Here is a 27,268-nt window from a genome sequence, read left to right as displayed (position 1 = left end):
GAACCCAATTTCCTTGGAAAAGCAAAATAGAATTGTTTTCATTTTGTCCCACAAACTTTGATATGCTGTTTTCGTTTTCATTCTATTTTTAGAATTTAAAATTTTCCTTCTTGATTTCTTAACCCCTTCCATTCAGCAGTGTATTGTTTAATTTCCATGAGTTTGTGCAGTTCCTGTAGCTTCTGTTACATTATAAATCCAGTTTTATTCCATTGTGGTCAGATAAAATGTAGGAAGTTGTTTCAATTTTCCTATATTTTGCAAGACTTCCTTTGTGTTCTAATATATAATCAAATGGTACTACATTAAAACTATAAAATCACATATTTCAGTTAAAATAGATTTTTCTTTTCAATTTGACATTTTATTATTTTTATTTCTTTAATAATTTTAGGGTTTTTTTTTTAGACTAGATCTCACTGTATAACACTGGCTGGCCTGAAACCCACAATGGAAAACAGGCTGACCTCAACTCCCAAAGATGAACTTCCCTTTGCCCCAATAAATTTAATTAATTATTTGAAAATTTCACACTATATTTTGTTCATATTTACAAGCCTCATTTATACATAAAATTATAGTTATGCATATTAATTGCATTTCATACATTTAAGTATTCTTTTAGTTTTAAGGATTATAATATAATTACATGCTTTCTCCCTCCCCCTTTCTTTTCCTCCTTCAAAATCTTCCCCTGTACTTCTCATTGCTCTCTTTCAAATCCATGGCCTCTTGTTTAACTAAATATTGCTACATACGTATATTCCTAATGTAATACATATATTCAGTTCCAATGTGTGACTTTCTTTTCTTAACATTATATTCATTGTTAGCATTAGTGGAGGTATCATTTAGAACAGTGGTTTTCAACCTTCCTAATGCTACAAACCTTTAATACAGTTCCTCATGTTGTGGTGATGACCAACCATAAAATTATTTCATTGCTACTTTCTAACTGCAATTTTGCTACCATTATGAATCATAATGTAAATATCTGGTATTTCTTATGGTCTTAGCTGACCCCTGTGAAAGGGTCATTTGGACACCAAATGGGTCACAACCCAGATCTAGAGAACCTCTGATTTACAAGGTATAGTAAACAGAATTGGCTGAAGATGAAAATTTGAAATTAGGAGTTGAAGACACAAAATTAAACACTACTCTATATGAACAAAGGAGAATCATACAATGTAAAAAGATTAAAGGAAATTCTCACAATGTTTTGTGGATCCCACTTAACAAACTGTCATCACTGGAATCCAGAGTGGTACTTAATTAGGGTCCAAGAAGATATTTTTTGTTCCAGCATGCTTTTTGTAACAGATATAGTCATCAATACTTTGGATTCATAGCAGAGCTATTTAAATTAAACTTTCAATGAAGCATAAAGGATCATTACAGGAATTAACTTAAGGAGATGCTCTTCATGTAGGGATGTTCATTTTCCTTTATCATCAATTACATAACTCATTACATATTGATGTCCTTGAAATAATTCATAGATCACTTTCTCTTGTGTAGACATGTCAACAATAAAAGTCATATCAAACTTTCCATAAAACTAATCATGTTGTTTAAGTAAAATAATGTCAAACTGATCCTAACACTGCCAATAAGGAAGCATGGATGAAATATAAATACTGAGGATGAACAACTCCTATTTCATTCCATGTTTTGAGAAGAGAGAAATGCTATAACTGTATCTTCATTTCTGATTCTTTTGACAACTGAATTAATCTGAATTCTGTAGCAGAGAGGAAAAAAAAACAGCAACAGGATGAAGATTCTTCTGCTGTTTGCTGTGGTATACTTGGTTTGTGCTGCCAATCAATCTCCATCTAAAATGAAACTTCAGACTGAAACAGACTCTTCAAAGGTACCATGTGAAAGCTGACCATGGAATGAAAAGTGTGTGTGATGTGTCACTGTGTGTTCATGCTTGTGTATATTTCTATGCTCCTGAATGCACACACATTATTCATTTTTCATCTTATACATGTATAAATGTGACTTGAAAAGCAAATGTGTTCAGATCACTCCCTGTGCCTGAAACAATTTGAGTTCTCTGTCTTTTCCAAATCACAGGTTTTTAGTGTAAGGATGTTAATGATACCACTGTGCTTCCACAGTAACTTGACTTTGATAGATTTAGTTTCACATCTCAAAATATCACCCTTTACACACGGATCTCAACAATTGCTTTATCTTATATAGCTGGGATCTGTAGGTAATTGAAAATTGATTACATACCAGCTATTTTTTCTATGTGAAAAACAGATGCAGTGAGTGCTACAGGTGTTAAGAAAAAAGAAAAGAAAACAGTAGGTTAGGGGAAATGGCTCTGTTAGTATAGGGTATGAACCTTATACTAACAGAACCCCAGCATTCTTGAAACATGCTAGGCACACTGACATGTATGTAAAGTCCCAGCACTGAAATGCCAGAGACAGAAGTATCCCTGGGGTTCACTGTCCACATAATATAGTGAAATGGTGAGTTCCAGAAGAGTTGGAGAATCTTCCTCAGGAAATTAAGGTGGACAGTGATTGAGCAAGCCACGTAACTTTGACCACTGGCTGCCACATACATGTTCATGAGTTTTATTCTACACACACACACACACACACACACACACACACACACACACACACACACACTCAAAGTGTTTACTGACCTTCCTAACTGGCCTTTTCCTTCTTAGTTTTCAGGGAATTTTTGCTCAATTTACTTAGCATCTAGTGACACAGAGATGACAAAAGAAAACGGACTTCTGAGAATTTATACCCATAACATTAGATATAATCTTAATCGTAATAATTCTAGGGAATTATCGGTCACTTTTTATACAAGGTAAGTGATTTTTAAAATTTTAAGACGAAAAATGCAGAATTATTACCTGCAGAACACGTTATTGATGTATGGGGATCTCTGTTACTCTTAGGAGAATTTGAGGACGTTAGTTTACTTGGTCATGATTTCTAAGATCATGTTATAATCTCAACATCTATGTGAATGAACTTTAGGATCTCATAAAATTTTCTTAACTATCTGATGTACATGAAGTATGAAGATAGTAAGAATGGAACCTTGTCACTAAGATGACAATATATTTGGATTTCCAGCATAACCTGTTCCTTGACTTTCATATTTTGTAATTTTTTTAGAAACTAGATGTACACATGTCAAAACTGATCTTTAGTTCCCTATACAGTTAAAGATAAATCAGAATTTGTTGTCCTTCTAAATATATATCCACCTGTCAATTGATGATACTATAACCATATGTCATGTGGTCTAATTTATCTTGGATTTGTAATACATTTCATGTCAATTGAAAATAGCCTACAGAAACACAAATGATTCAATACATAGTGGCATATGTCAAAGCAGTGAGCATTTAAAAACCAGAGACAAAAATCTCCATAATTTTGTAGCATGTGATTTGCATAGTGAGTTACAGTCTAGCAAGGAACACATAGAAATAAATTGTCTCCAAAAACTCCACTTATAAACAAAAACAAAAAATGCCAAAATTCCATTTCATACAAGAAAAGATGCTGTCCTGACAATTGAATGACATATTTTAGTTAAGAAATAGTTTTAAGTAAGGTGTAGAGAATTTTGATAATAATTGTTCCATTTAAAATTTAGTTTGTGGTAGCATAGAATGAACTGAAAAAAAAAACTGAGTAATTATCATTACCAAGTTGGCCTGTGGGCATATTTATGAGGGATTACCTTAACTTTTGTTGGTGGTTGAGCAGGCCAGTGTGAGCTACAATTAACTCAGGAACGTGGTCTTGGGCTGTATGAGAATGCTGGCTAAGGATGGGCCTCCAAGAAAGCCACATAACATGTTATGAAGCATTATTTCCCTATGTTTTCTATGTTGCCTGCATTCAGTGGTGAACTTTGACCAGAAAGTATAAACAAAACAAATTATTTTCTCATTCATTTTCTTTTTCTCAGAATGTTTTATGATAGAAACATAATGGAACTAGAAAATACTGAAGACATTTTGTTGGCTATAAAACTAAAATGTGAACATTTAAGAAAAAAGCATACAACTGTTCTTTAAGGTTCAAAAAGTGAGTCACTACACCCTTGGTATAACAGTAATAACAAAAAATAAAAACAAAACAAACAACCAAAAATCAAACCAAATCAACCAAATGACAAAAACAAAACAAAACAGAAAAAACTTGCAGAACATATGTCATTGTGCAGTTTTTTTTAAAAAACCGAACATGGCTTTTCAAATTTCCAGTTGCAGATTTGTATTCTAGAAACCAGATGTGGTAAAAATTTGATAAAAGCTATGTGTGTACACCTCAGAGCCTAGCCCAGCAACTGAAGAGTTGAATAAGTTGGATCAGGATTTGATGGATCACCACAGCTTCAGAATAAATTGAGGACTAACCTGAGCTTTTTGAACCCTGGTCTCCAAAGAAATATAAAAGACGGAGAAAAGGAGGAAACGGAACATAAAAAGAACTGTTTATTATTTGGGGTATATTAGATACCATTATTAATTCCTTTAAGTCTTCACAGAGTGTGGTCATGTTCAAATGTATAAAAAGATGATTGCTGTAGAACATGATGCAAAAAAAAGGATGAACAAGAAAGATTTTATGGAAAACCATAATGCTATGGACAACATTTGAAAAATGAGCATACTAAAGATGAGGAATGCTTACATGCATTTTTAGAAGTAAATCCTGAGATTAAAAAAAAGAATCCCTGTGTTTCATTACTGAAATCTTTGAGTGTTTCAATGGGAGGAATTAATACATTAAGTTATATTTGTGTTTCAGATTAGGGGGTTTTGATCAAAGAAATGTTTACACCGAACATGTCTTTATGTTAAAAAACTGACAATATAGGCTAGATTTTTTTTAAAAAAATGAAAAATGCAGCCCCCAAATAATACTTTAATAAATAGGAATGTGATGTGCAAATTATAATAGTGGCAGCAAAATTTCAAGTTTTAGGTAGAAAGCATGCAAATTGGATTTTCTGTGTTTGCGGTTTCTATGCTATGTCCATTGCAGATTGTGATCATTATCCTCAGTTAAATATTGTTGATAAAAATTGAAGTGGGCCTTTGAGCAGTTTGATACTTTAGGGCACTATTATTGATAATTTCCTGAAGCCAAAATATTTATGAGTGAAACAGATAATTATTTTGGGATAGAATAAAGAAAATTGTAAGACTGTGCATATCTGAGATACAGAGTTGTATTTTTACCATGAGGTATTTTGAGGCCCTTCTAAACCTGAATGTAGATAGATCTCTGCCAGTGTATAAAGAAAATCTCTTTTGTCTTATTTATAAGGTGAGAACACTTGGCAATAATCAGCTCTAGGTCAGTGCTTTGGTCAGAATCTTTTTATGATATAGAGAAATGTTCTTTTTGCACGACAATGACCCACTTTAACCACAGATAATTTTAAAGCTGGCAATCATGTATGGAAAGCATCACATGGCCAAATGTAATTTTTGTATTTCCCTAAGATGAAAAATAATGTGTTTGTAATAAGTGGTGAATAACAGAAGACTCTTTACATTTAGGGAGGATGACAGTTGTGAAAACCACACTGTTGTAGCAGAATACATTGGACATCTGGTGTTTGACAAGCAAGGTGTGTATCCAGTCTTTCAGGATGACTGCAGACAACAAATCTTTTTGTGAATTCAGCTTCTTGGCAATTTCAATGACTTTTCTTGCAGCCATCACCAAATTCTTGAAAGAAGCAGGATAAAGAGGAGAAATTCATTTTGTCTCACCCACTCAGGGAACACCATTGGATCACAGAAGAAAGGAAATGGAGAATATACTGGCTCTAGTAATTTCTGGACCTTAACTACAAGATTCAGACCCATCCCACGTTTCTGGATTTACTCCCCAGATCTTGGAAAGAGAGGTTTGTAAAATCTCAAAACCAGCACCCATATTATTTAAGTTCTTCTTTTCAAAGTACTACACAAGATTATGTACAACACTACAAACATAAGATTATGAAAGACATCACATATTCAAGTAAAATTAAGTCATCCTAGTTCTTGAGGTTATAAAGCAACACTTATTTGCCTTATTTTTGATATTACAATTACATAATATCTTCCTTTTCTTTCCTCTGATCAAATACATCCACATGTTGCTCCTTGCTCTCTTTCAAAATCACAACCTCTTTTTTCATTAATTGTTATATGCATATGCATATATTTGACATGTCTCACACTTGAAATTAAACTATAAATACATAAGTTTTTGTGGTCTACTGAATTTTTATTGATCATTTGTGAATTTCTTATAATGCAACCTTGTAACCCTTACTTCCTATGACTCCCATGTCTGTCCCCCACACTTGCAACTTCTCCCCAAAATATTTTAAAAGTTCAATACGTGTTGTAATGTTTAATATTTTTCAAATATCAAACATTCAACCCAGAGGAGAAGTGGGAATAGAAAACTTTGAAAAACACCTACTATGTTTTAATCGTTATTCTTAAATATATGTCTTCTTACTTTTATGTTGCATATGAAGTTCTTGGATTAATTGAGACACTGAATGAAAGTCAAATGTATCTAAGAATTTTTTCTAATATCTATTAGCCACTTGCTGTTTCTGTGGGTTAACTTACTGAGGACTAATTTTGATAATCTAGGAGACTGAATGGTCATTGAACATGTTAATGAAACATTCAGCTGTTTAAGCTACAGGGAAGGTTTGACTGTTCCATAACATATCTGTAGATCCAGTTTCAAGTTTCACTGTGGCACTGAACTGACATAATATCTGGTAATATTTATAGAACATTGGAATGTTCAGATCTTTTTAGTTATTTGATATTTTCTCATATTTATACAGCATATTTTGATCAAATCTACCCCCTCAGTTCACCATTTTTTAACGCTTCCATGATCTACTGACCACTTCTTTCTCTTAACTTTACATACACCTTTTTATTCATTTAGCGCTATCAGTATGTGCTTGGATATAGAACCATCCACAAGAGCATGGGCAAAGTATTTGTGTAAACCACTGAAGAAGAGTGATTCTGTCTCTCCCAGTATCCATCAACCACCACCACCTTCTCAGTTTTGAGTGTACATCAATTGCCCATTCCCTATTCATGCTGGAATTTTGCCTGGCTTGATCTTGTAGATGCAGCTACTTCTGCTATGATTTCTTAAACATAATGTCCCTGACATGTCCAAATAATCTACTTCTAAACAACTATTTAAAACCTCAAGCTTTAACAATGTTTCCAAGATTGATTATGTAAAGATCCCTGAGGCTTTGTAGAAGGATGGATAATATAGATATCTCATTTGATAATGAAAAGTCTAGGCTTGGTTATTCATATAATTCACTCATATCAACTCTGATTCTGTTAATTAATCACCATGTACTGAAAAAATAGTTTTTTCTGACAAGAACTGAGAGTTTCACTTACCTCTGGGTGTGAAGTCAAATATTTGGATGGCAGTTTGGTCCCATGAACTTTTAACCTATGACCTATGTAGCCACTGGTTCTTACTACTTACAAATTAATTGGGACTGGGAATGTTTTCTATTTTTATATAAAGGCTATGGAATTGCTTTCCGCATTCAGTATTGTTCTATATGTGTGCAACTCACTGCCATGGGTATTCTTGCACATTGATTATTTTGATGTAAGAACTCACAATGCTATACTCAAAATGAGACTCAAATGGTTAGAATTCATACTGCTCTAAATTCCAAAACTCTTATTTCTTCTCAGTCTCAGGCATGCCTCAATTTTCATTGATTAAAGTATCAGACATCACCATCTTGTTTCAAGTTTTCTATATTAAACACAGTGGGAAAACAATGTGACAGCAGCATTGTGTAAGTATCATAGCTGATTGTATGTAGGAAAAATCATGTTTGAATTTTGAATGTGTATTTTACTGACAAAAAGAGCAGGTACCTAAAGAAGTGTTTGGAAGAAAGACGTATTTCCAAGTATCATTGTTAATGGATGTGCTTTATAGAATTTTCTTTACTTTTCCAATACTTATGTACCTACTCTGTTGGGTCTGTTCCAGTCTTTACAAATGTCACACTCAGTCTTTCTGTAGATAAGAATGGTCCATGTGGCCATAACCAAGTGTCACACACTGAATTTCTTGGTTTTTTTCAGTTAACACAACCAAACATGAAATGTGAGTTCATTGTCTAAAAGTTATTTGAATCATTGTGATGAGATTATTCCTAATTGTATACCCTTAATATCATCATATTCATTCACAGCATCAAAAATTTAAATATGTTCCACTAAAATTTAGCTATTGCTAAGATTCAGTCCTTCATCTATGAGGCCCTAAAGCATGTTAACAAATCTGACTCATGATTATCTCCACAAGGGAATCAATATAATTTTATTCATTTTTGTTGAATCCATGTTTTTTGAAGAGGATTGAAATTTGGTCTATTAAGGGAGAAGTACAGATTTTAAAAAACACTATTCCCCTTTCCTTCTTCCAACCATCCTAGGAACTCTCCTTGGTTTCTTTGAAATACATGGCCTTATTTACTTTGATTTAATTTAATTTAATTTCATTATAAAATACATAAATACAATCTGTTAAGTCTGTATAATTTCATTGTATGAATATATTTCCAGAGCTGACCATTTGATATTGAAACACCAAATAGTCAGTTCTTCCCTTGGGAAGACAGTTTCTCCCACTCTCATCCTTTGGTTCACTGCAGTTCTAGAGTTGAGGACTCTTGAGATTTCCTACATTTACTTTAGTATGTCTATCAGTGTCATCATTGTCCAGTTCACATATAGGCAGACATGTTGGTGAGACTTCTTGTGTGTACCTTCTGACATTTCTAAAAGTATAGGTTTGGGCTTTTAGTTTTGTTTCACATCAAAAGAAATGGCAGAACTGATGGACTAGGTAAATACTTCAGATGTTTTCCCCTATTAACCTTGAGGTAAAGAACACTAGGGCATGGATTCTATTGGTTAAAAAAAGCAAAATATGAAGCTATGGTATGGTAATACATGCAAAATTCAGATGAAAGCTCAACCAAGCACTTACTGTGTGTTATATAATTCCTACATTCTGAATGTGTACCTATGCTTAAAAAACTTATATAATATTTTATAATTGTGAGAACTGGAAAAAAACAAAATAATTGTGAAGTTTTGAACCCCATTCAATATTTAAACATAACTTGAGATGAACTTGCTGTGAACAATTACTATTCTGAAAGGAAGGCTGGTGGAGACTGTAGGAATATACAACAAAGTTTAATAACTGCATATTAAAAATTAAACAACAATTTGATAGACAAATATTCTAATTTTTTTCCATGACATATAGCAACATCATCAACTCTGGATAATGATTCAAAGGAAGAGTATTTCAAAGCAACTAATCTATACAATATCCCTTCTGAAAATATCAGAGATATGACACAAACAGGTAATGGTATTGCTCCATTTACTCTTCTAAATCAATTTTAAATTGAGGCAACAAAATGCTGTGATTCTACATCCCCATCTACAGTTCAGAATTAACAGTCTTTAAGAATACCTGCTTCTTTGATCTATTTTACAGACTCATGCCCATCCTGAATGAATATACCGAATAAGTGAGTACTACAGAATAATTTTAATTCTCAATTCATTACAGTAGACACATTACAAATAGAACCATTACAGTAGAAGAATATTCTAAGGAAATTGAATCATTTATTTTTTTTAGTTACTTTTCTGTTATGATGGATCACCATGACTAAGGAAACCAATAAAGGAAAACATTTAATTTAGGGTCTCCTGGTTCCAAAGGGTTAAAGTCAATGACCATCATGAGAGGGAGCATGATAAGAGGCATGTAGGTATGGTACTGGAATAGTAGTTGAGAATTTACATGCAGATCCACAAGCAGCAAGCAGAAAGATAACTGTCAATGATGTAGGTTTTTAAAACTCCAGAGACTGCCCCCAGGGATAAACCTCCTCCATGGAGTCCACTCTTCCCAATCCTTCCCAAACATTTTAACCAACTGGGAACCAAGTATTAAAATATAAGTATATGCATGAGGACCATTTAATTATAAACTACCACAAATGGCAAAAACAATTCCACTTAGGCCAATAAATGTAATGTATTAAAAAATAAATTAAATTGTTATAGGGTAAAGAGTGGTTAATTTTATTTGCCAAAAATATAGTTGGTGAAGCAATAACTATAATAAATGATTAACTCCTCTGGGATCTGCTGTAAATTATTTACTTGGAATTGATAAATACCTCACAATTTTCAATGAAATTCATTATTGTCGTGTATGATGTGGACCCATTTGTATGTTTGTTATTATGTGCTCCAGAAATTGGTATGTACATGGAAATTCTCAATTTAAAACTGGACTGCATAATCATACTAACTAGCATACTCACCAGAAAATATGTAATATAAAATATGCATCATCCTCCTAAGGTCTAATTTTATAAATTTATGCCTCAGAATTCATTTCTTGCCTTATTAATCATTTGTATGTATTAAGTTATTTTCTCCCAAATGTCAAATACTTAATACCATCTCATATATATTTTAACATTCATTTATAATTTTCCAGGTTATAAGAAGATTGAGACAATATTCAGCAACACTTGCCCTGTGGAATGAGAATCCTAGATATAAATTTAAATGTATTTTCTTTCAAAATTACACGTTTAGTTTTCTTAGAAAGTCATACATAGGTGATTACTTCCATGTCATTCTCATGTCATATTTAGTGATACTGTTTTCCTGAATGAATAAATCACTAAATTTCACATATTTACAAATGTATTCTGAATAAAGGTATCTAATATGCATTATAATGAGTGATATATTGTTTTCTGAAATTTAAGACAAATTTACAACCCCTACTACAACTTAGATGCATATTGTTCATTACCTTGTGTGTCATAGAAAAAAAAAACTTATTGGTGGATAAACTTAGTACCAACTTCAGGAAATTTCAAAGCCAATGAATATTTAGACATTACCAAAAATTGTACTCAATGTGTATTACCTCATTTACTTTAAATTTGAAGAGTGTCAGACTAGATAAAATAATTTTTAAAACTTAGCAATGAGAATGTTGAGGGAATGAAGAATAGTCTTACCTAGGGGAGAAGACATAAACTAGTTATTCAATACCAAATGGCCAGCATTGGAAACATACATATAATTAGCATTATACAGAGTGAACAGGTTATATTTAGGAATACACAAAAACATACACACAGAGAGATACATGATACACTCACATAGCAAGACATTTCCATCTGATGTATATTCCCATTTTGTAGGTTTGTTGTAGGTAAATGGAAAGATGGTTTAGGCAAATACAAAGATGGGAGAACTTTTGAACCTGTCAGTGTGTTGATTGATAAGATATGAGTTACATCTACTAGATGCTGAGGCATGAAACTCTGAAAATGAATAATACACCTCCTCCAATAAGGCCACACATACTCCAATAGGACCATACCTAATAATCCTTCCCAAAAGATTCCACTAGCTGGGGACCAAGCTTTCAAAAATATGGGCCAATAGAGGTTCATTCTCATTCAAACCACTGCATTCCACTCCCTGATCCCTACAGGCTTGTAGCCACATCATAATGTAAAATTCACTCAGTTCATCTTCAAAAATCCCCAGAGTCTCCCAGTCTCAAGACTATATAAAAATTCAAATTCCAAAGTTTCTTCTGAGACTCAAGGCAGTCTTTTAACTATAACCCTCCCATAGAATCAAAAAAGTAAAGTACATTCTTCTAATACACAGTGGCACAAAATATGTATTGTCATTCCAAAAAAAGGTAAGGGGCATAGTGCGGAAATACTAGACCAAAGCAAGACTGAAAACCAGCAGGGAAAACTCCATCTCCTGCAACTCCATGTATGTTGTAAAAGATTTACTAGATGGCTTTCCCCTTGCAGCTTTGGTAACTGCAACACAATTCTCTATCTTGGCATGGTTCTTGTAACATGTTAGCAGCTTTCCTTGGAAATTATCTCAGGATCTCCAACATAATCAAAGTTTTACCTTCACATTTTCGTGCAATGGCTTCTCTGGGTCTCCAGAGACTCTCCTGTCCCATACCTTGCCTCAGCAGCTTTCCTTAATAGTAGCTTCCACAACTCCTTTTCCTTATGCTTCTATACTTCTGTCTTTACATTTCCTTTGTCAATTATATTAGTTTAAATTTCTTCAGTTTATCCTCCAGCAGTTTTTTTGGACAAGAGCAGAAAGCAGCCACATTTTTGTTTAAAACATTACAAGAATTGTCTCTAAGCCATTTATACACATTCTTCCCTTCTGAAATGTCCTAAGCTTCTTACATTCTCCCCCTATGAAATGTGTCGAACTTCACTTGTATAGTCCACATTGACCTTAGCTCACTGTCTTCCAAGATCCTACTAGCGTCGTCCATTAAGTCAAATTTATCACATTCAACTGCTTTTCTAATCCAAAGTTCACATTCTACCAACAAGCAGCATTGTCAGCTCTGTCTCAGAAATTCCCCAGTTCCTGGCACCTACTTCTGTATTAGTTACTGTCCTATTGCTGTGAGGATACACCATGACCAAGGCAAGTCATAAGGGAAAAATTACTTTTATGCTTTCTTACAGTTTCAAAGGGTTAGTCTATATTGAGAACCAGACAGACATGACACTGGAGGATTAGCTGAAAGCTTTATATTCTCATCAGCAAGCAGTGTGCAGAGGGGTTGCAAAGAGAGAGAATAAGAGCCTTGCATGGACTTTTGGAACCTCAAAGCCTACCCCCAGTGGACCACTTCCAACAAGGCCACACCTCCTAATTCTTCCCAAAAAGTTCTACTAAATGGAGATCAAGCATTCAACTTATGAGCCTCTTGGTGCCATTATTCAAACCACCACAGCTTACATGCCTCATTCAAGATCTACTATCCAGGGAAGTCAGTAGATGAGCTCTATACAGCTACATGGAGGTAGAAAGTGAAGCAGAAGCCATGGATGAATGTTACCTTTTTTAACCAGCTTTCTCTCCATGGCTCCTTTTTCTTGCTTTTTCATACTACCTGTGACAACCTGCCTAGGAGTGGCACTGCCCACAGATTCTGGTCACTCTTCTGCCAATCATTAATTAAGAAAACAACTCACAGATATGCCCAGAGACCAATCTGATGTACATATGTCCTCAATTGAGTTTCCCACCTCTTATGTGACTGGAGTTAGCATCAAATTGGCAAGAAAAAATTAAGAATAAGAAAAGGAAGAAAAAGAAAAAGAAGAATAAGAAGAAGGAAAAAGAAGAGAAGGAAGAGGAGGAAGAATAAGAGAAGAAGGAAGAGGAAGAGAAAGAAGAGGGAGAAAACAAAACAAGCCAGCACATTTACTAAAAGAAAATGAGACTGTACTTCTCAGAGAACAAGAACAGATATAATTCAGATGTTCACAAAAGAGACATAGGAATTCTGGAAAATTATCAGTGGTAAGACTTGACATGATTAGTAGTTTATCAAGCTAAACATAACTCTTGGTGTGCAGCTTCTCAGTAGAGTTAGCAGAAGAATGAAATTCCTTCCAAATTAATCCAGAACATTGTAATGAAACAGGTTGACCCTCCTTTTTTCAACAAAAGCCAGATGACTACTGGCTTTTGTTGAGAAAAGGAGGGTCTAACCATACCTCTGTAAAAATAACAGGTATGGTTTATGATGAGACTATGATTCACCTGTGGATGATTCAGCAACACAGCAGCATTGACTCCAGTTTATGGGGCTAGTGTTTTGCCATCCCCACTTTAAATAGATCACCTTCAAATCTGTTACCTATGAGTGCACATCAGTTCTCTCTTCCACTGAAATTTAGGGAATACTGGGCAAAATCAAGACTCACAAAGCAGTAGAGATACCAAGAGATAACTACAGGTATTCCAAAAATCTTAACAAACTAATTCCTAAAAGGTAAATTTCAAAGGCACAGAAAAAAGACAAGACTAAACAGACACTACAAAATCTGCAAAAAGATTGAGAAATGGAGAATGAACTATAGAAGAAGGGAATGTGGTGTGGTGGATACAAATGCACTATATTTATGTATGAAATTTATACAAGTATTTAATTTTTTCAGCTTTTTCTTCATTTTTGTTAATTTTTTATTAAGAAATTTTTTTTCATTCATTTTACTCACCAATCAAAGATCCCCCTCTTCCCTCCTCCCGCCCCCCACATTCTCCCCTCCCAACCCATCCTCTAGCTCCCTTCCATAAGAAGGCAAGGCCTCCCATGTGGAGGCACATTCAGTAGAGGCAAGTCCAAGCCCTTCCCCCTGCCTCAAGGCTGCATGAGGTATCTCATCATAGGTAGTGTGGGCTCTACAAAGCCCACTCATGCACCAGAGATGGATTCTGATCCTACCGCCAGGGGGCCTCCCAAGCAGATTAAGCTACACCACTCTCTCACCATGCTAAGGGCCTGGTCCAGTCCCATGTAGGCTCCACAGCTATTGATCTAACATTCATGAGTTTCCTCTAGTTTGGTTTGGTCATCCCTGCATGTTTCCCCACCGTGTTCCTGATTGATGTACTTGCTCATAGAATCCCCCCCCCCCCTCTTTGACTGGATTCCTGGAGCTCTGTCTAGTGATTAGCTGTGGATCTCTACATCTTCTTGCATCAGTCATTGGAGAAAAGTTCTGTGATGTAAGTTAGGGTATTCACCGGTCTGATCTCTAGGGCAAGCCAGTTCAGTTCAGGCACCCTCTCCACTATTGCTAGTAGCCCAGGCTGGGATCATCCTTGGGGATTCCTGGCAACTTCCCTAGGACCGGGTTTTTCTCTATCTCCATGATGTCTCTCTCTATCATGGTATCTCTTTCATTGCATTCCCCTCTCTCCCTGTTTCAGTTCAACCATCCCATTCTCTTATGCTCTCATCCCCTATCCCCTACTCTCCATTGGCTACCCCTCATCCCCAGTTTACTCATGGAGATCTCATCTATTTCCCCTCCCCAGGGCAGTCCATGTGTCCCTCTTTGTGTCTTCCCTGTTAGTTAGCTTCTCTGGAGTTGTGGGTTGTTGCTGATTACCCCTTGCTTTATATCTAGCATCCACTTATAAGTGGGTACATACCGTGTTTGTCCTTCTGAGTCTGGGTTACCTCACCCAGGATGATATTTTCTAGTTCCATCCATTAGCCTGCGAATTTTATGATGTCATTGTTTTTCTCTGAAGAGTAGTACTCTATTGTGTATATGTACCACATTTTCTTAATCCATTCTTCAGTTGAGGGGCATCTAGGTTGTTTCCAGGTTCTAGCTATTATGAATAATGCTGCTATGAACATAGTTGAGCATGTGTCCTTGTGGTATTATTGAGTATTCCTTGGGAATATGCCCAAGAGTGGTATAGCTGGGTGTTGAGGTAGATTGATTCCCAATTTTCTGAGAGACCACCATACTGATTTTTGCACTGCCACCAACAGTGGAGGAGTGTTCCCCGTGTTCCACAACCTCTCCAACATAAGCTGTCTGTGGTACTTTTGATCTTAGCCATTCTGACATGTGTAAGATGATATTTCAAAGTCATTTTGATTTGCATCTCCCTGATAATTAAGGATGCTGAGCAATTCTTTAAATGTCTTTCAGCCATTTGAAATTATTCCTTTGATAATTATCTGTTTTTTAATTGGATTGTTTGCTATTTTGATGTCTAGTCTCTTGAGTTCTTTATATATTTTAGAGATCAGCCTTCTGTCAGATGTGGGGTTGGTGAAGATTTTTTCCCATTCTGTAGACTGTCATTTTGTATTATTTACTGTGTCCTTTGCCTTACAGAAGCTTCTCATTTCAGGAGGTCCCATTTATTAGTTGTTGTTCTCAATGTCTGTGCTACTGGTGTTATATTTAGGAAGCTGTCTCCTGTGCCAATGCATTCAAAACTATTTCCTATTTTTTCTTCTATCAGATTCAGTGTAACTGGTTTTATATTGAGGTCTCTGATCCACTTGGACTTGAGTTTGGTGCATGGTGATAGACATGGATCTATTTGCAATCTTCTACATGTTGACATCCAATTATGCCAGCACCATTTGTTGAAGATGCTTTCTTTTTCCATTGTACAATTTTGGCCTCTTTGTCAAAAATCAGGTGTTCATAGGTATGTGGATTAATGTCAGGGTCTTCAGTTTGATTCCATCGGTCCACATGTCGGTTTTTATGCCAAAACCAAGTTGTTTTTATTACTATAGCTCTATAGTAGTGCTTGAGGTCAGGGATAGTGATGCCTCCAGAGGTGGTTTTGTGGTACAGGATTCTTTTAGCAATCCTGGGTTTTTTGTTTGTCCATATAAAACTGAGTATTGTTTTTCCCAAGTCTGTGAGGAATTATATTGGGATTTTGATGGGGATTGCATTGAATCTGTAGATTGCTTTTGGTAAGATTGCCATTTTTACTATGTTAATCCTATGTATCCATGACCATGGGAGATCTTTCCATTTTCTGATATTTTCTTCAATTTCTTTCTTCAGAGACTTAAAGTGCTTGTCATACAGGTCCTTCACTTGCTTAGTTAGAGTTACATCAAGGTATTTTATGTTATTTATGGCTATTGTAAGGGGTGTTGTTTCTCTGATTTCTTTCTCAGCTCACTTATCATTTGTATATAGGATGGCTACTAATTTTTAGTTAATCTTGTATCCCACCACAATACTGAAGGTGTATAACAGTGGTAGGAGTTCCCTGGTAGAATTTTGGGGTCACTTATGTATACTATAATATCTGTAAATAGCAAAAGTTTGACTTCTTCTTTACCAATTTGTATGCCCTTGATCTCCTTTCATTGTCTTATTGCTCTAGCTAGAACTTTGAGTACTATATTGAACAGATATGGAGAGAGTTGTTTTGTTCCTAATTTTAGTGTAATCACTTTGAATTTCTCTCCATTTAATTTGATGTCAGAAGTTGGCTTGCTGTATATTGCTTTTATTATATTTAGGTATGTTCCTTGTGTCGCTGATCTCTCCAATACTTTATCATGAAGGGGTATTGGATTCTGTTAAAGAATTTTTTCAGCACCTAATGAGCTGATTACATGACATTCTTTCTTTTGGTTTATTTATGTGGTGGATTACATTGACAGATTTTAGTATGTTGAACCATCTCTGCCTCTCTGGGATGAAGCCTACTTGGTCATGGTAGATGATTTATTTTTATGTGTTCTTGGATTTGATTTGCAGATATTTTATTGAGTATTTTCGCATCAATATTCATAAGGGAGTTTGGTCAGTGATTCTATTTCTTTGTTGCATCTTTGTGTGTGGTGATGTTTTGTGCGTGATCTAGCAAATAAAGCTTGCCTGAAAATCAGAATGTGGAGCTAAGCCACTAGTTAGCCATAGAGGCCAGGCAGTTGTGCACACATGATTAATCCAAGCATCTAGGAGGCAGAAGCACAAAGATCAGGAGTTCAAGGCCACCCTGGGCTACACAATACTAGTCCAATCTAAAAGAGAAACATAGCCAGGTAGTGGTGTCACACACCTTTGATCCCAGCACTTGGGATCTCATGCCTTAATCCCAGAACTAGGTAGGTGGAGACAGGAGGTGATATGGCTGGGCAGAGAAAGGAATATAAGGCAGGAGGAGACAGGAAAGCACTGAATTTAGTCTGAGGATTTGTGGAGACAGGATCTTGCTCCCTTTCAGGCTGTGGATTCTATAGAGGTAAGAAATTGTGGCTGGCTGCTCTGCTTCTCTGATCTTTCAGCTTTCACTCTGATGTCTGACTCTGGGTTTTTATTAATAAGACCAATAAGAATTCTTGCTACATTTGAGTGGTTTGGGTATCAGGGTAATTGTAGCCTCAAAAAGAATTTTGCAATGTTCTTTTTGTTTCTATTGTGTGGAACAATTTGAAGAGTATTGGAATTAGCTCTTCATTGAAATTCTGGTAGTATTCTGCACTGGAACCATCTGGTTCTGGGTGATTTTTGTTTGGGAGACTTTTGATGACTGCTTGTTAATGGTCTATTTAAAATATTTATCTGGTCTTGATTTAATTTTGGTGTGTGATATCTAATAATAAAATTGTTCATTTCTCTTTTATTTTCCAATTTTGTGGAGTACAGGTTTTTGAAAGATGATCTAATGATTCTCTGGATTCCCTCAGTGTCTGTTATGACCCCCTTTTCATTTCTGATTTTGTTAATTTGGAAATCTCTCTCTGCCTTTTAGTTAGTTTGGATAAGTGTTTGTTTATATTGGTGATTTTCTCAGAGAACAAAGTCTTTGTTTCAATGACTCTTAGTATCATTCTCTTTGTTTCTATTCTATTGATTTCAGCCCCGAGTGTAGTTGTTGTTTTGCTCTTTTTTTTTTGGGGGGGCGGCCACCCAGCTCCCAAATAAATCATGCAAAGACTTATTTTTAATTATAAATGCCCAGTCTTTGCTTGGCTTGTTTCTTGCCAACTTTTCTTAACTTTAAATTATCCTGTCTATCTTTTGCCTCTGGGCTTTTTCCTTCTCTTGCTTCTTTATTCTCATTTTCACTCTTACTCTGTGACTATCTGTGTGGCTGGGTGGCTGGCCCCTAGCATCCTGCTCTCCTTGTCCTTGTTCTTTCTTCTTTTCCCAGATTTGTCCTTCCACCCACTACCTCTGATTACCATCCATGCCCATTCCCTCTACTGCCTCATGATTGGCTGTTTAGCTCTCTGCCAGACCTTCAGGTATTTTAGAAAGGCAAAGCAACATGGCTTCACAGAGCCAAACAAATGTAACATAAAAGCATGAAACTCATTTTTGCATCATTAACAAATGTTCCATAGCATAAACAAATGTAACACATCTTAAAATAATATTCTACAACATTTCCCCCTTTTGTCTAAATAAAAACAAAAGGTTTTAAATTTAACATAGTAAAACTATACACAACAAAATAGTTAGCAAGTAAGAATTACATTTATAATATTCTGTCCATTTGTAGTTAGTATATTCAGAGAAAATAATTAATTATCTATCCTATCTTAGTGAGGTCAAAGTTTTTAGATCTAATTTACTTTCTATCATAACTAATGAAAGTGGCAACTACAACTATCTAGTCTTCAACTCCATCAAAGACCCAGAAGGATATGGTATTATTTAACAAGAGAGACATTTGGCTGCCTGGATAGTCACCCAAAATTCCTTTGCAATGTTGGGGAATCAATCCATCTTCAGCCTACAGGCCCAGAATATCTGGCAAACTCTTCAGTGAAGCAGGAAATTTGAAATACTGTCCTGTGTTGTATTTTGCAAAGTTAGACAGCTACTTTCCTGTGTCCTGCAGAATATTTGGCAGAATCTTTTGTGAAACAGAAATTTTGAAAGACTGTCCTACCTTGTTTTGGCAAAGTTCAACAGTTTTTTTTCCTGTGTATCCTGCATGTCCAGTCTGCATAGCACAGTGTCAGCAGTCAAAGGCAAGAGCAGTTTCTTTGTCCAGTGGCTAACCTTGTCACAGTGAAAGAAAACTCCAAAAGGAGTTTCTTTGATGCCCATCATCTCTTAAGTAAATTGGTAGTGTGAGTAGCAGATGTATCTCATTGTCATGAAAAACCTTAGATTAACAAGACATTTTAAATGCCATATTCTGCAGGTCTTTGAAGTGTTTAAGGACCATTTAATCTAAAATAAATTTTGACTTTGAAAACATACCTAATGTGACTAAAAGTTTAATTATTATAGTTTTACTACTAACCTCATTTTTTATTTATACATTGCATTTTAAATGAACTGCATAAGCATAATACCCCCAAATGAGTAAAAACATATATACAGTATAGCAAAATTAACTTTAAATTTGTACCAATGTACCAAAATCCATGCCAATGCAAAATATCAGAGATTAGTAGTTGTCTTTTATCCTATATTTCTATATTCCCCTAAATTATGAGCAAACTAGGGGTGGGAATGGAGGGCAAGGGTTGGGGTAAAGAGAGCTTAGGTGAGAGGGAGGTCCCAGCTGGACCAGGAGCAGAGTGGGAGAATGGAGAGGCAGATACCATGATGAATGAAGACCCCAGGGGAATAGGAAGAAGCAGAGTGCTATAGAGGTCTACAGAAATCCACAAAGATACCTCGACTGTAGACTACTGACAATGGTCGAGAGAGTGCCTGAGCTGACCTACTCTGGTGATTGGATGGCCAAACACCCTGACTGTCATCATAGAACTCTCATCCAGTGTCTGATGGGAGTAGATGCAGAAATCCATGGCCGAGCCCCAGGTGGAGCTCCAGGAGTCCAATCGGCGAGAGAGAGGAGGGATTGTAAAAGCAAGAGATATTGAGACCATGATTAGAAAAACACAGGGGCAAATAGCCAAACTAGTGGAAAAGCATGAACTGTGAACCAATGGCAGAGGAACCCCCATGGAACTGGACCAGGCCCTCTGGATAAGTGAGACAGTTGATTATCTTGATCTGTTTGGGAGGCCCCCAAGTGTGGAGCCTGGTGCATGGGCAGGGTTTTTGGAGCCTGGGGCCTATGCTGGGGAACTTTGCTCAACCTTGGTGTAGGGAGGAGGGGACTGGACCTGCCTCAGCTGAGTCTACCAGGCTGGGCTGACTCCCAGGGGAGACCTTACCTTGGAGGAGGTGGGAATGGGGGGTGAGTTGGGGAGTGGAGGACTGGGGGGTGGGAGGAGGGAGGATAGGGGAATACATGGCTGATATGTGAAATTAAGTTAATTATAAAATAAAAATACTATAAAAAAAATTTAACAAACATCCATAACCCACCAAATAATCAAAACCACCCATCCCATCTCTTGGGAATGTGAGTGTAGTATTCTCCAAACTGCTTCCTGCTGTCTGTGGACAAAGTATCTTTGGGGATCCTTGAAAAAATGTGAGATAATGGCCAAGTCCAGGGAAGACCAGCTATAATCTTTGTTGACAGAGATCACCTGTCAAGTTTCAAGTGTTGATCAAATCTGATCCATATTAACCTGAAACAAGTCCACAGCCTCTTGTTTCCTGTGGAAACAAAAGCAAAACCTCTTCTTCAAAGCATTTTTGACTTCCATTTGACACATACACTTTTTACTTCTTTTTAAAATATAGCCCTAAAGTATCTAGCTTGATGCAATTTTGCAGTCTTGTTCACAATCTTATGTCTCTTAGCACTTGTTGTTTGCTTATCAGAGTTCAAAAAAGTGGCCAAAAGATATTTAGGCAATTGATCAACATCATTAGTCATTAGGGAAATGCAAATCAAAATGACTCTTAGATACCATCTTATACCTGTCAGAATGGCTAAGATAAAAAATGCTAACAACAGTCTAAGCTGAAGAGGATGTGGAGTAAGGGGAACACTCCTCCACTGCTGGTGGGAGTACAAACCTATACAGCCACTCTGGAAAGCAGTATCATGGTTTATCAGAAAACTGGGAACCAATCTACTTCAAGATCCAGCAATACCACTCTTGGGCATATACCCAAAAGATGCTCAATCATACCACAACATCACTTGCTCAACCATGTTCATAGCAGCATTATTTGTAATAGCCAGGACCTGTAAACAACCTAGGCCCCTCAACTGAAGAATGGATAAGGAAAATGTGGTATATTTACACAAGGATTATTACTTGGTGATAAAAAAAAACAGACATCATAAAATTTGTAGGCAAATGGATGGAACTAGAAAGAATCATCTTGAGTGAGGTAACCTAGACCCAGAAAGACAAACACTAACTCTTAAATGAATGTTAGACACAAAGCAAAAGATAACCAGGCTACAATCCACAACCCCAGAGAAGCTAGGTAAAAAGGATGACCCTAAGAGGAACACACATGGAAGGCCCCAGGAAGAGAAAATAGTTAAGATCTCCTGGGTAAACTGGGAGGGGGTAGAAGGGAAGGGATGGCAGTTGGGAACAGGAGGGACTTAGATGGCTGAGTGGAGGGAGGGATGGAGAGTGAGAACAATGAAAGAGATACTTGGTAGAGAGAACCATTAGGGGGTTAAGGAGAAACTCAGTGCTAGGGAATCCCCAGGAATCCACAAAGAAGACACCTAATAAGACTCCTGGCAATAATGGAGAGGGTGCCTGAATTTACCTTATTCTATAGTCAGATTAGTGACTACCCTAATTGTCATCATAGAACTTACATCCAGTAACCAATTGAAGCAGATGCAGTGATCCACAACCAAGCATTGGACTGAACTCCTAGACTTCAGTTGAAGAGAGAGGAGGGAGCACAGGAGCAAGTGAGGTCAAGATCATGACTTGGAAAACCATAGAGAGAGCTGACCCAAGTTGATGGGAGCTCATGGACTCTGGCCTGTCAGCTGGGGAACATGCATGGCACTGAACTAGGCCCTCTGTATGTGAGTGACAGTTATATGGCTAAACCTGTTTGGGGAGCCCCTGGCAGTGGGACCAGAGCTTACCCTAGGTACATGAAATGCCTTTTTGGAACACTTTCCCTAGGGTGGGGTACCTTGCTTAGTCTTGGCACAGGGAGGGGCTTGGTCCTGTCTCAACTTAGTATGCCAGACTTTGTTGACTCTCCAAGGGAGCCCTTATTCTCTCTGAGGAGTGGATGGCAGCTGGGATTGGGGGAGAGGAGGGCAGTAGAAGAGGAGGGAGGGGGAACTGGGATTGGTTTGTAAAATGAAAAGGACCTTTTTACATAAACTAATTAATTAAAAATATTCTTTCTTTATTCTGTATGTTTAGTGTTTTAATTATTATGTGGTGAGAGGACTTTTTTGGGGTCCAGTCTATTTGGAGTTCTGTAAGCTTCTTGTACATTCATAGCCATATCCTTTAGGTTGGGAAAGTTTTCTTCTATGATTTTGTTGAACATATTTTCTGTGCCTTTGAGTCAAAATTCCTCTCCTTCTTCTATCCCTATTATTCTTAGGTTTGGTCTTTTAATGGTATACCAGGTTTCCTGGATGTTTCGTGTTAGGAATTTTTTGGATCTAACATTCTCTTTGATGAATCTATTTCCTTTGTCATATCTTCAATGCCTGAGATTATCTCTTCCATCTCTTGCATTCTGTTGGTGATGTTTATATCTGTAGTTCCTGTTCACATACCCAGATTTTCCATTTCCAGAATTCCCCCAGTGTATGTTTTCTTTATTGCCTCTATTTCACTTATTAGTGTTGAACTGTTTCCTTCACATGTTTGTTTTTACTTAGATTTCTTGAAGGGATTTATTACTTCCAATTTTTTGTCTTTTCCTACATTTCTTCAAGGTAATTTTTCATTTCTTCTTTAAGGGCTTCTATCATCTACATAAATTTATTTTTATGGTCATTTTCTTCTGCTTCATCTGCATTGGGATGTTCAGGTCAGACTGAATTCTGGTGGTACCATACTGCCCTTTATATTGTTTCATGTATTTTTTTTTCCATCACAGGCAATTTATTTTGTTCTATTCATTCACAGTTAATACAGAAAATACTTGGAAACATTTCCATATAATGTTTGACACAGAAATCATCAAATAGGAGTATACAATGTTGACAGGAGGCAGTACATTTATAATTTATAACCCCAAATGTATTTATAAATTAGAAACGGAAAGATCTACAAATGAAATTATGAAGGTTCACCAAAGTCATTTAATCTGTCAGTTTCTCATTCATTTTTATGTCTTAATGATATTCTATTGTATGAATAAGCCACATTTTATTTCTCTCCAGTATTTGATAGCTATTTGAGTTGTTTTAACTTTTTTACTATTAGCAACACACTGCTGTAAACCTTCATGTACATGTTTCATAGGTGCACATTTTCAGTAGTTTGAGGATATATTCCTAAGGGTAGAATTGTTGAGTAACAGAGTAACAATGTTTTGCATTTTGACCAACCACCAAACTGTTTTGCCAAAGTGGCACACCATTTTACAATCTCACCAAACCCTTGTTTTTAAGGCTCTGATTTTTGTACAAAAGCATTCAATCATTCTGTCAGACCAAACCAGGAAAAGTAAGCTATAGTTCAGAACTGTTCTATTCCATTTACTATGCAAAGCCATTCTTGGCTTTTGCAACTCTCAGCCCTTTTGAGTATTCTTGCAGTGTTCACCTTTTCCTCCACCACTTTTTTTTTCTTCTTTTTTTCTGGTTTATTTCTATCTATTACAAATGTATAAAGAATCCTCCATCAACGCTGCTGATAGCAGCAGAACCTTGAGAAATATACTTTGGTTTGCCTCAGAAAAGGAACACATATTGCACTGTAAAGTTTATAAAATTGGTGCAAAACATTGTGATAATGTTACAATACCAGTTTTAAGAGTTCAGTGACTAATGGGGAGCCGATGGGATATATGAAGAACTGTGAAAGCGATCTCACTTAGCCAGCTGTACACGTAGACTGTAAATCTACATTCAGATCATTTCTGAACTAAAACTATCATCTCAGTTTATCTGTTGAGATCATACCTTGATTTTTGCAAAAAAAAAAAAAAATAGGGGAAGGGGTTTCTTCAGCATTTCAGTCCACGAGTAACAGTATCCTAACAGGCAAAGTGTTCTCTCACTGTCAACATAGAATGACCTGCAGCTAGAGGTCAACTTGGGCTTTAATTTGCATTAGCACTTACATGCATAGTAGTCCAAGTTGTTGACCTCATGACTTTAAAAAGTAACTCTAAAAAAGTAAAATGGCCCTTCTTGGAAGACTAAAGAAAGACATTCAGCCACAGTTGTAAAAAGTCTCATCAAAACAATATACCCTTTTATGAATTATGCCTCAATTAATAAAAAAAAAGTAGCCCCAAATAAGAAGCAGCTCTGAAAAAGAAAATATAACTTAAGATATTTGAAAAAAAAACAAGGTGAATACAGGTTCAAAAATAATTAAGATACATTTTCTTAAGGCTACCTAGAATTAGGCTTTAAAGAATTCTACTGTTTCAAGTTTACCACTAGTTACTAGATACCTGTTTACAAACAAGATGTTCACATTTTTTATTCCTTTATCAAGAGAAAAATCTACCTTCAGACTATGAGGGTGGTGATGGGGAGGGACTAGAAAACAAGATTCAAACAATCCCATGCAAATATCACATTTTTCAAATGGAAGAACTCTAAACTGCACTAGAAGTTCCAATCACTAAGACACTTTCCATTGAAATGATTTAAGTACAACTACATGACACCAAGGTTTAGGCCTAATATAGGCCTGACAACCAAGTCCTTGTTTTCTGGAAGAAAGGCCTCAAAAGTCCCACTCAATTCCACATAACAATACTTCAAAGATCAATTAGGTTTTCCTTTCCTTAATATTTTTGTTTTTGACTTCTAATCTTAAAGACTAGATTAAAACTTAGCTCATTTCCCAGAAGGCATTGCTTCCCTTTGCTCTATGAAAGAGTCCACCAAGACCTCTTCCTCAAAACCATCTAGCCCCCAGCCTCCAGCCTGTGCTTGTGATGCATCTTTCTCAACATCCTGAAAAGGTAATGTAGGTTAAATATGCTCATAAACATTAAAACTAGTTGTTAGAAAGACGTAACTAGCTTTATAATTTAAGTTTTAAAACATAAATACTTGCAGCTTAATCTGCACTGACAATGATTATTGAAGCCTAGAATTCAACATTTACAAATTCTCATTCACACACACAAAACACACTATTATCACACAACTTGTGTCTTGAGAGAATCCTCTGCTTTTTAAATCTTTGGCCTCCCAGTCAATCCCAAGTTCAACCAACTTTTCTGAGTTCTGGTAGTTACCTGGACCACTGAGGCATTGCCACAAGACTTCTTCTCTTTAGAAACATCCTTTTTCTCTAGATATTAGGATAGCTACACCAGCTTGTTTCTTCTGTGGTGTATGTTGGTGTGGGATTATCTATTGCTTGATTTTTCATGGATATGTTTAGCTTCTTTGGGTTGAATTTTCCCTTCTAGTGCTTTCTGTAGGGCTGGGTTTGTAGACAGTTATTGATTAAATCTGGTTTTATCCTGGAATATTTTGTTTACTCCGCCTATGGTGATTAAGAGTTTTGCTGGGTATAATAGTCTGGGTTGGCATCCTTGGTCTCTTAGTGTCTGCATGAGATTTGTCCATGATCTTCTAGCTTTCATAGTCTCTATTGAGTAGTCTGGTGTTATTCTGATGGGTTTACCTTTATATGTTACTTGGTCTTTTTCCTTTGTGGCTCTTAATATTTTTTCTTTGTTCTGTATGTTTAGTGTTTTGATTATTATGTAGCGAGGGGACTTTTTTTTTGGATCCAGCCTATTCGGTGTTCTGTAAGCTTCTTGTATCTTCATAGGTATTTCTTTCTCTAGGTTAGGAAAGTTTTCTTCTATGATTTTGTTGAATATATTTTCTGTGCCTTTGAGTTGGTATTCTTCTCCTTCTTCTATCCCTATTATTCTTAGGTTTGGTCTTTTCATGGTGTCCCAAATTTCCTGGATGTTTTGTGTTACGACTTTTTTGTCTTTAGTATTTTCTTTGACTGACGAATCTATTTTCTCTATCGTGTCTTCAGTGTCAGAGATTCTCTGTTCCATCTCTTGCAATCGGTTGGTTATGCTTGTTTCTGTAGTTCCTGTTCGTTTAGTCAGGATTTCTATTTCCAGCATTCCCTCAGCATGTGTTTTCTTTATTGTCTCAAATTCATTTTTCAGATCTTGGAATGTTTCTTTCATCTGTTTAATTGCTTTTTCTTGGCTTGATTTGATTTCTTCCCATTTTTTGTTCGTTTTTTCTTCCATTTCTTTAAGGGAGTTTTTTATTTCCTCTTTAATGGAGTTTTTCATTTCCTCTTTAAGGGAAGTTTTTATTTCCTCTTTAAGAGAGTTTTTCATTTCCTCTTTAAGGAAAGTTTTTATTTCCTCTTTAAGGTAGTTTTTCATTTCCTCTTTAAGGAAAGTTTTTATTTCCTCATTGAGGGAATGTTTTATTTCTTCTTTAAGGGCCTCTATCATCTTCTTAAAGTCATTTTTAGGGTTGATTTCTTCTGTTTCTTCTGTCATGGTATGTTTAGGTCTTGCAGGTGTAGAATCACTAGGTTCTGATGTTGCCATATAGGTCTTTATGTTATTGCCTGTATTTTTGCGCTGGCGTCTACTCATCTTTTCCTCTGTGTGGTGCAGGTGGTGTCTGTGTCTGAGAGTGCCTCTCTTGTTCTAATTTTTAGTCTTGGTTTAGTAGGGGTTCTTGGTTAAATTGGTGCTATTGGGCTGTTTCTTCAGGGACAGCTGATTTCAGTCAGTGAATTATATA

At 36.1% G+C, this 27,268-nt stretch overlaps 1 protein-coding gene across 2 annotated transcripts; it reads left to right on the top strand.

Moving 5' to 3' along the window:
- Positions 1-1,656: 1,656 nt before the first annotated feature.
- On the top strand, positions 1,657-10,872 carry LOC121825673 (female-specific lacrimal gland protein-like). Of its 2 annotated transcripts, XR_006068033.2 has the most exons (8): positions 1,657-1,876; positions 2,702-2,850; positions 5,573-5,643; positions 5,797-5,925; positions 7,772-7,878; positions 9,369-9,470; positions 9,606-9,639; positions 10,626-10,872. XR_006068033.2 is itself a non-coding variant. In XM_076561655.1 (7 exons), the coding sequence occupies exons 1-6, from the start codon at positions 1,778-1,780 to the stop codon at positions 9,620-9,622; spliced, it is 567 nt and encodes a 188-aa protein (XP_076417770.1). In that variant the 5' UTR covers positions 1,658-1,777; the 3' UTR covers positions 9,623-9,639; positions 10,626-10,872. The 2 variants fall into 2 exon arrangements, 1 of the variants encoding a protein (XP_076417770.1); XM_076561655.1 differs by lacking the exon at positions 7,772-7,878 and having other exon boundaries at positions 1,658-1,876.
- Positions 10,873-27,268: the final 16,396 nt, after the last annotated feature.

Source organism: Peromyscus maniculatus, chromosome X (assembly GCF_049852395.1).
Source record: "Peromyscus maniculatus bairdii isolate BWxNUB_F1_BW_parent chromosome X, HU_Pman_BW_mat_3.1, whole genome shotgun sequence".
In the NCBI taxonomy this organism is placed as follows: Eukaryota; Metazoa; Chordata; class Mammalia; order Rodentia; family Cricetidae; genus Peromyscus; species Peromyscus maniculatus.
The sequence above is the reverse complement of the archived record's forward strand: the minus strand, read 5'-3'. Positions and strand labels throughout refer to the sequence as shown.

Coding starts and splice junctions, on each gene's coding strand:
- LOC121825673 (XM_076561655.1), top strand. CDS start 1,778: ATGAAGATTCTTCTGCTGTTTGCTGTGGTATACTTGGTTTGTGCTGCC. Junction 5,644..5,796: donor TCTGGTGTTTGACAAGCAAG/GTGTGTATCCAG, acceptor TCACCCACTCAG/GGAACACCATTGGATCACAG. Junction 5,926..9,368: donor CCCAGATCTTGGAAAGAGAG/GTTTGTAAAATC, acceptor CATGACATATAG/CAACATCATCAACTCTGGAT.